This window comes from Saccostrea cucullata, unplaced genomic scaffold (genome assembly GCF_032062105.1).
Source record: "Saccostrea cucullata isolate Sc308-1 unplaced genomic scaffold, CSIRO_AGI_Scuc_v1 ctg751, whole genome shotgun sequence".
NCBI lineage: Eukaryota > Metazoa > Mollusca > Bivalvia > Ostreida > Ostreidae > Saccostrea > Saccostrea cuccullata.
The window spans coordinates 1-9818 of NW_026918475.1; the positions used below are offsets into that span (position 1 = coordinate 1).

The 9818-nt window shown below is 33.6% G+C and overlaps 1 protein-coding gene across 1 annotated transcript; it reads right to left on the bottom strand.

Moving 5' to 3' along the window:
- Positions 1 to 5598: 5598 nt before the first annotated feature.
- Positions 5599 to 9203, bottom strand: LOC134266677 (sex peptide receptor-like). The gene is made up of 2 exons (XM_062748897.1): positions 9044 to 9203; positions 5599 to 6846 (listed from the first exon to the last, which is right to left on the bottom strand). The coding sequence occupies exon 2, from the start codon at positions 6795 to 6797 to the stop codon at positions 5640 to 5642; it is 1158 nt and encodes a 385-aa protein (XP_062604881.1). The 5' UTR covers positions 6798 to 6846; positions 9044 to 9203; the 3' UTR covers positions 5599 to 5639.
- Positions 9204 to 9818: the final 615 nt, after the last annotated feature.

The window sequence follows — 9818 nt, forward strand, 5'->3', positions numbered from 1 at the left end:
ATAGCCCTTGTTTCCCAGCTTCTCACGATGAAACTATGTGATGAAAAGTGGTCACATAAACTGTTATAAATTCAGTAAAGATTCAATAATGAGAGAAAGCCAAGTTTAATGTCATATGATATCTGTATTGTATGTCATACAGTTCAGGACATTATTTATTGAACAGCCCTCGTACATGTACCTTTATACCGAATGCACAGAGTATGAAATAGCTCACTCCCCCATGGCACCTGATCCCACCTCTAATGTTTTGGAGGTCCGTGTTTGCTCTGCTCCTTTTTTGTACTGTTTTAAGGACTTCTGATCTTAAACACAGTTTGTTATCTCCATATGTTTCAAGGTAATTTAACCCAGATTTAAAAAAATAGGTGATTACCAAATACAATTAGTAGATAAACTAAAATCAGCAAAATTAATGTCAACTATCTTGATAGAACAGATTGGAATATAATGTAAGAACAATTAACAATATATTTTTATCAAATAGGATTGTAATGGAAACGATAAGACTATAGACTGATCAAACCCATCCACAACACAAATATGATTGGACAGAGTTGTCAGAGAATTCGAAGAATTAGCAAAAATAGGTAAAAGGGTCCATGACAGGAACTCCAGTTGTGTAGAGGGGTTTTACGAACTCCGGCTGTGATTTGTTGGAGACTAATGGATAAGTAATAACAACCCTAGGTCCAGAGCTTCCTTTGTGATTCGTTGGGGACCGAGTCCTGAGTAATTCCCTAGTAGTCACAAACATATGTCAAGTTGAGGTTCAGAAAGCACACCCTGTTACAGACAGCCTTATGTGGATATGATATGTTAAGAAAGCTGGTAATTTCGAATACTACATGCATTTGAATTCTCTGATCTTTATCAATAACATGTTTGTTCAACAGATCTCAAAATCTTCTCCTTTCTTCTCACTTTTTTCGGTTATAATTAATCAAAAAAATAAATTCATTTTTCAAATCCTATTATTTTATAACTAATTTAAAAAAAAACTGAGAAATTAAAACAATATCTCCTTGTTCTTACAAGATTAATTATTGATATTACGAACCTTTACAATCTCAGTGGATTTAATAAACCTGCGAAATCGAGTAAATCTCTTCACTTTTTGTGTTGATGGAGATGAATAGCATTGTCGCTCCGAGAAGTCATTGTAGAAACGGCGCTGTGCTTACTTCTTTCGTTCTGAATCAAATTTGACAGGCGACGGAACCTTCCAGATTGTATCACCAAAAGTGTTTTGTAGCCGTCATTTGCAAACGGAGCCGCTGTCAATGGATATGATTGATTAAGACTAGGATGTTTTTTTTTTATGACGAACTGAAAATGAAACTGAGATCTCTACATCATGTTTCCTTCAATTCGAGAGATGTAAATAACTATACCTAGAGAGGCTCTTGACAAGATTAATGGTACAAGTTAATTTTTGATACCATATAAACCTCGAGATACACAAGTTCTACATTAGTTGTACACTAAACTGACAATCTTCCGTTTTTCCATCATTGCGGTGTTTCCCTCTCCCACTCCATATAACAGCCCTATCATTCTAACAACCAAGTCAGCCTCCAACTCCCACCTCCTGGAAATCTTTATTCCTTTTATCAATAGCCTGCACACTTTTCTAGTTTTACTTCTATTGTAAAGCAACTAAATCAAGTTATTTCTTAAACAGATATGGTCGATTTAATAAAATTCTTTGAAAAGGACAGAATTTCAATCCATTTGTGAAGTAATTTTTTATGAAACATAAGCATTTACCCTTTCCTTGCAGATAATTACAGTGTATACCCAGATTAGAAAATCTGTAATTTATTACTAAAGTATATTAAAATAAAGTATTGGACTTCACATAACAAAGAGAACGATAAACCTTTTAGTATTGAGGCAAAGCGTTCTAACCTTAATATTTAACTTGGCAAGAGATCTGATCTTTACTTCCAAGTCTTCTACAATTTCACAGCAATCAACTGCAGCATCTAATCACCAATTACAATTACAGGTACACAAAATGATCAGCCAGCCTCTTAGCCGTCATACAGATGGCAAGCAATGTCTACCCCCAGTTTGGATAATTGCAATCCTGACCATCTCGGCACATTTAGGAGATACCATCGATTGTTTCGGATAGCTAATGCCGTTTCTTCATGCTCTTTTAAGTTTCTTCCCAATAAATCGATGATAAATCACTCATAAACTTAAGTGTTTCAGCTGCATAATAGAAACCTTTTCGCCTTGTTTTCTTACTTTATCGCTTACAATTCTGTGTGAAGTGTCTTCTTCGTACATTAGTCTAAAAGCATAGCATTAAATCACAATATTCCAATTTCTTGAACATGAGTCCTGGAAGTATTGCTGGAGATACCCCCTAAATATTATTTATTTATTAAATTTTGTTTGCTTACCAGCTGAATTTCTTCAAGATGGCAATAAGGATTTGATTTTTTCCCCACTTAAAATGTATACCATCTTATGATAACGTGAATTATAATTGTCAGATGGGTACTTTTGTGTAAGGAAAGAACAGTGTTATAACTTTATACCGTTTTATCAAGTTTAAAGAATAGATAGTCTAGGTCTTACTGTGCCTTTACAGTGTTTACGATTTAGAAAGAAAATTCTCTCAAATTATATACCATTTAATACTTAGTTTGATAAAGTGCAGTTTGGTAAAGTGCAATTCCGGCTGTTTAAGATAAATATGTCCGTAAACAAGAGACTCAAAGTCATCAACGATCCCACTGCAAATTACTACATGTCAACATAGATTTGTAATTCTTGCATTAATATACATTTAATAGACTTCAAACTCAGATATCAGCCTAGCTTCGGGGGTCATAATTTGAGCAAGCTAGAATACCCACTTCATGCGATAATTAAAACTTGAATTTTGTCTCATTTTATATTTTTTAAGAAGTTTATTTTAAAGATATTTTGCTACATGTAAGATGACTGATGCTAAAGACTTTCTATATACACGTTGAATTGACGACGGATTTTTTCTTTATTTCCCGATCATGACATGAAGCACATAGCGGGTGTGACCGGTCAGAGGATCCTGTCTCCTCCATGGTACCTGATCCCACCTCTGATGATTTGGAGGTCCACGTTTGCTATGCTCCAATATTGTATTGTTTGATGGACTTTTGAGCTTGAATACCTTTCGTTATTTCATCCTTGTCGCAAAGTCATGATGTGAAAACGAAATAAAACAACATTACTAAGGAATACTTGTCCTTGAAAATGACAAAGTGTTTATTTTGAAAGATTTTCCCCATTCTTTGTCTTTAAATTCTTGTCCCTTACTATTGCCCCACTCTTATCCCTTGAACAAGAATCAAGCAAAATAAAAGTTTGTTATAAGGTCCGAATTCTTAACAATGACAAAAAAGAGGCCCCTGGTCATTTAGGTCACCTGAGTATCATGCAACAACTTTACAACAATTAAATTTGGTTCATGTTTTAAACCAGAGGTCATGAAATTCACAATTTTGGAAAAGGCACTATTGATAGTCATAACTATATACTTAGCATGCTTACTTTGGTTACTTAATACCCAGAGGCAGATCTGAGAAACAAAGAAAAAAAAGCGAGACTTATTCTCTGCCATAGCTATTGGTTTGTCCAAGTGAAAAATTGAGAAAGATCAGCGTAGTGTGTAACTTAATATTGCTAAATCTGACGGAGCATTCTTTATATGTCTTGTTGGCTTACAAGGCTTTTACTATTATATCTGAAAAAGATTTAGGTAATTGAAATCTCTGATATTTTTAATTAAATGGGGCTTGAATAAGATTAAATTCAAAGTACCCAATGTTACAGAACGTTTTGATTAAATATAATCATTAATCTGAAGGATTTTATTTTTCATTTTTTGGAGGGATTATTTCTGGTTATTGTTGCAGAGACTGGCATCCTTAGAAACACGTAAATGTTAACATCGATTTAACAGACTTAAAGGAAACATCAATACAATTCATTAGAATCTACATGTAGTGTGCAACATTAAATCCTACTAATTAAACATCAAAGAAAACAATAAAACATGTACAATGTAAAATGGTGATTTTGGATGCACGGTAATGTCATGTTGTAAATTTGTATTTACAAATTCAAAATTTACAACATGGCAGTAACATCAATGTGTACACTGTGTATAAGTACAATTAACAGTATATAAAGTACTATCCTCATGCCCACAATGTATAACTGATGCGTCACAGATATTCAATAGAGCTTCAGCTCTAACCCCTAGAGTTTTAATTATTCTAGAAAGGTGTGATATATATTTAAGTAAGTATATTACATACTTATTTTCTATGGAATCATTAATTTTCGTTGTGTTTGAGATATGTGGATACCCACGAATTAATTCACACCATGAAATATAAAATGCCACATACTTTTTCAAACTTTTAATAATAGGCGTCTCTTGAGTATTCGATGTCGATGCAAAATATGTGACCTGTGGCCATCATATTTAAGCATTCCTACGTGTGCTGTATTTAAAAAAAATCATTTTCTTTTCTGAAATGCAGAATAAGATTAATATATCTAAGGCAACCATGGTAAATTTCCTGTTTATCCATATGCTAGTAAAAGGAAATAAATTTGTGCATGATCATAATAAACAATGCGACCTTAAGAATCAGATTCCAGCTATCAAATAGGGCAATGGTAATCTTCCATGGAAGCTTTTTCTTCAAAGTTGAAAAATGATCAATCCACTTCTAATTTTGAAATTCAATTTCTGTGTATGCGTTAACAATAAAAAGAAAAGGGTCATTAAACAACTCAGTTGTATGAAAAACAAGACGACTTCCGCTTTTCCAGCAACAATTCTCCTGATTTGTTCAGTAATATTCCATTATCATCTGCTAATGATGTTTACAACTTCTGACTCGTTCAATACTCAAGAGCAAGTTCTGGGCACGATCAATTTTTAAACCAATGCAGGCTACTGAAAGATGCGTTGATATTACAGGGATCTCAAAAGCCTCGTTTAAAGTCAGGATTTTGTAAATAGTATGATAGTTATCACTACATTGTTAACTAATATAGACTACCATTGGATCCTACTTTTGTATCTTCCTACAATATATTACTGATTAATGCATAGGACTCACAGCCAGTGTAATCGATCCAAGGGGACGCTTATCATTCTAGCCTCTGAAAATGGTAGGTCCGTGCTTTAAGCCCTTTTCACAAATATTTTTAGTTTCGATCACTGTTTCTGCACCTTTTTCATTGACTTGACAGGATATAAAAATGTCAACTTAATTAAAGAATTAAAATAACCCAGTTCTTCAAAAAAAGTATAGCAGATCAGATAAACACGAGCACACGTGCACATGAAATAAAAATGATTCTCCTAAACCAAATGCGATCTCAATTATGAAAATGAATAGGATTAAGCTCACTTGGAGAAAACTTACGTTAAAAAAAAGTACAGGTCTGCTCTAACCAGGCTTCTCATGGGATTGATAAGTAGATAAGAAGGAGATAACGACGGATCTATACGGAATATCGCGCGTAAAGGATCGTATGGAGGAGAGAAACTCAAATCTTATTTAATCTTTTATAGTTACAATAGTGGTGACAAGATTGTATAATATGCATATGGACAGATATCAAAGATGTGTTGAAACCTTCAAAAGGCCCTGTTCTTCAGACACGTTCCCATTACATTTGTCCATTTCAACTCTTGCAGTATATGTGTTTGGTGTTTTTGTTTGGTTTGTGGAACCAATGCAGCACATATCTTTTAACGTTTGTTTGAATTCAGAACTCATGCTGCAAAACAAGAGAAAGTTCAGGGGGTAGGAGAAAATTATCATCAGGTTTACTACTCTTTCAGAAATTTGCAAATCATGTAGGTCATATGTGGCATGTGAGAGATACATGTCCACATAGAGGCACTGAATAATCCCAACCGGAAGTTCTACTAACAGAGTAATGGCAGCCATGCACACAATCATGATGGTAACGCGCCTGTTTTCTTTCACAGTACTGCTGCTGTTTTCAGAGTTGCCGTTCAATTCGATCTTTTTGTTGGTTATGTTTCGTAGGCCACAAATCATTTTAGCATTCAGAAGAATGAGTGATATACAAGGCACGAACTGGATTAGGATAATGCGTATGAATAAATAAGAGATCAAGTAGGCGATGACATCAATGTCCTCACTGTAATTAAAGACACAGACTCTCCCGGAGAACTGAACCTTCGAGACAATGAATTGGCTCAAATGTACAAGAACGGCAAGAACATAAGTTGATATTATCACTATTGTTGTATTACGAAGCGTGCACACTTTCCTTGCAGTAAACGGGTGACAAACGTACATGTACCGCTGGGTGGCCAACAGGAGAGTTAACCATATAGAAGCCGTGTGTGTGATGGTTGGCATAAACAAAGAAATCCAATTCTTCATTGAAATGAACTCACAAGGAATTTGGTATTGAAGACCATATTCAACAAAATAAAACGGGGCTGGAAATAACATGGTAAGCGAGTCTGACACTGCTACGCCCACTAGCCCTGCCTGACTCGCTCCGTACGTCTTCTGTCGCTTGAACACCGCAATGACAACAGTGTTGGTAATCAGAATTATTACAGCTAAGGCAGGTATAACGAATCCATTAATGACCCTGACCGACTCGGGGTTTGGTGTGATATACTCATCACTATTGTTTACATTTGTTGCAAAAGTCGAGGTTAAATATTCCCCTGATGTGACATTCTGATGGAAAATGTCTGTTGCCCATTTGTTTTTCTCCATCACTGACATATATATTTTTCGTATGATAATTCCTTTTGCCTTTTTTTCTGTCACATATCTGAAAAATAAAAGGATAAACTTTCGTCAAACACGTTGTTATGGCAACAGTTATTTTAATAAGCAACTTATTAATTTTCCCCCAGAGGCTGCCTAACACGACCTGTGGTGATAATTTAACGCCAAGAAATACAGAGCAAGCGTGAAGCTGATCCAGATTGCTGTCTCTAGTTTTGATTAATTGCAACTTTGTCATGACGGTTATTTTTTTTAACCAATTTCTCTCTTTTCTCTCCCACATAAGCATACACAAAATAAGGTTGATTATTATGGTCATCAACCCTGACAACTTCAATATATGTTGCATTAGAGAAGAACATATAATTTTAAAATGTTTCTAAAACAGATATTCAATGTCTTTGTTCAATCAGAATACAGACACTTGGAGAATTTTTGAAAATATTTCAGGTCCGTATTTTTCATAATTAACATTTTTTTCTTTTTCAGGAAGATGGGAAAAATTGTCCAAGGTACAGATGTACAATTCATTATCACTTACAAAGATGTAGGATTTATAAATATCGCAAAATAAAATATCCTAACATAATAACCTAACTTATACATTCTTTTAGTTTAAAGCATTATGATAAAACATTAATCGGGACTACAGCTATTAAAGCCTTGAGGAGACCAGCTGAGGCTTCCTTGTTAGCGTTTGGTAAGTTCTCGTTAGTAACTTATGATGCTATTAACATAGACTCTTCATCTCCTTTATCTCTGTTTTACATATTGAACAGATTAATTCTGGTGAAGATCGTCTTTAGAACATTTAAACATAAATTTTTACTATAAACAAAAGTTTATTGCTATTAAAACTATTTTTGAAAAACCCTTTTATTCAGCTTTAACCCTAGATACCAATGTTTCTTGGTAACTTATAAAATTGAAAGTGGTTTATAAAGTGATTATAATTAATCGATTTAGCAAATTCAACAATTGGTTCAGATACCTACGTCTGTGTTTTATGGTAGCCGGTGCAGCATTAGATAACCTATCTTTTGAATAAATAATAAGTTTGTACTTGATCAATATTACAACAATAAAATTTTTCTTACCTAGCTCTGCCATTATGATGTACTTCGTTCGTTTGAAGACAAAAATTTGGTTATTTTTGTTCAGTCTTTATTTACTCCCACTCATTTTTTCTTAAAAATATGAATCCCAAGTCTATCCTTTTCTGTTGATTCTATAGTTAATCTATTACTTTAAAATGCACAATAAAGCTTTAAAATTCACGGTTTAGTATATGTTTGTTCCATTAAAGAATACGACAAATTTGAATATTACGATGTACGTGGAAAATGATTTCTGATAGAAATAACAAATTCAGGTGCTTCTTTATTAGCGTTAGTATATTCTTTGTGAAGACTGTAACGTGTAACGAAAACTTTGTCCACCGAGAACCACAATAGATCTACTCTTGTAGTATTAAATTTCAAGTGAGTCAAACTTTATTTTAAATTTCTAAATCTGAAAAAAAAGATTTTATAGTTTATTGTTTCTGATTAATTTTAGAGAAAATCGAAGGTTGTTTTTTAAAAATACATTTAATCCCCTACAATGCCAAGTCCAATCTTAAAACCTATCACGTGATTCCTGAGGTTTTCCAGTTAATTGTACAATGCTTTTTACAATATTTCTCTTTTTTTTTCTTCAAAATAAAATCAAGGTAAATATTATTACTTGGGACAATATTTATTAAGATTTTAAATCTTTAATTGAGAAAATGAAACACGGGTTATATACTGAGATATTTCTCGCTTTGAAACACGTTAGACTTCAAGAAGTCAAGACAAAGAGATTATGCCAATAAAAAAATCATTTGAATACTCTTTACCTGGAATAAGTAATGTTTGGTATTGCCTGAATTAAGTATGTTCAATATCCAGTCATGACACGTAATATGTATTTTTCTTTTTGAACAGTCATGTAGATGGTAAACAAAACGTAGTTAAAACATGAATTAAAATGAATTGATATTGTTTTCTTCATAACTGACAATATCATTATTTACTTTTTTCTTTCATGAAAATGAAAAATTTCTCATCATTATAATTTTTTTGATCATCAATGAAGATAAATTAAAATTGCCCTATCCATAGGTCTTACCTTTATTTTCCACATTATATAGCACCAAGTATTATTACTTTTGATAGAAAGAAATCAGGGATAATGATAATAGAATAAAAAGGGTTTACCTCAAAGGTGACAAACATCCAACACTTAAGTCTATCTACATGCGAATCCTATTAATTCCATGGAAAAATCAAAGCAATGATCATTGTAAGCTCACAATTAGGCCTTGTTGTGGCGATACGGAAATGAGCTGTCTTTCGGTAATCAGGGATGCTACCCAAACGTTGCATTTCTTGACTATGTTATCGGGCGGTTGGACCCGCGCGCCGAATCTAGGATTAGCTATCTACGTGATCCCCTTATAAGCGTCTGCTGGTCCTGAAATTGATTGGAAATCTGCTACCTTCTGTATCAACCAACTTTCACGCGTGTTCTCTTTTATAATAAATATTTAAGAGAGGTAACAAATACTTTACAGGAATTTGGTCAAAGGATAGGTGAAATTTCATGGATTGTTTACAGGTTTACATAGAACCGCTGACTTATCCATGTTATCATGAGAGAAAAATATCTCAGTACTGGTATGTTACTTGTGGTGATATTCTTTTTATTTATGTCTATCTCACTTATGTTTTGTTGTCAAGCGAAAGATGTAACATCATGGCATAGTCATTTGTTACTCCAGATCTGTTGTTACCCTTCCTTGTTGGCTGTGTCAATAACAAAATCGTACACCATTTCTTGAACAATTAAGTTGACAAGAAATGAAGTTTTATCAATAATTATGGCGTTATATTCCAGCGTCAACTTTAAAAAATTGCGTAAGGAGGCAGTTTTTGCAAAAGACAACTGACTCGTTTAGGAGGACCAATTGATTTTCCACTCCAAACATTCATG

Coding starts and splice junctions, on each gene's coding strand:
- LOC134266677 (XM_062748897.1), bottom strand. CDS start 6,797: ATGTCAGTGATGGAGAAAAACAAATGGGCAACAGACATTTTCCATCAG.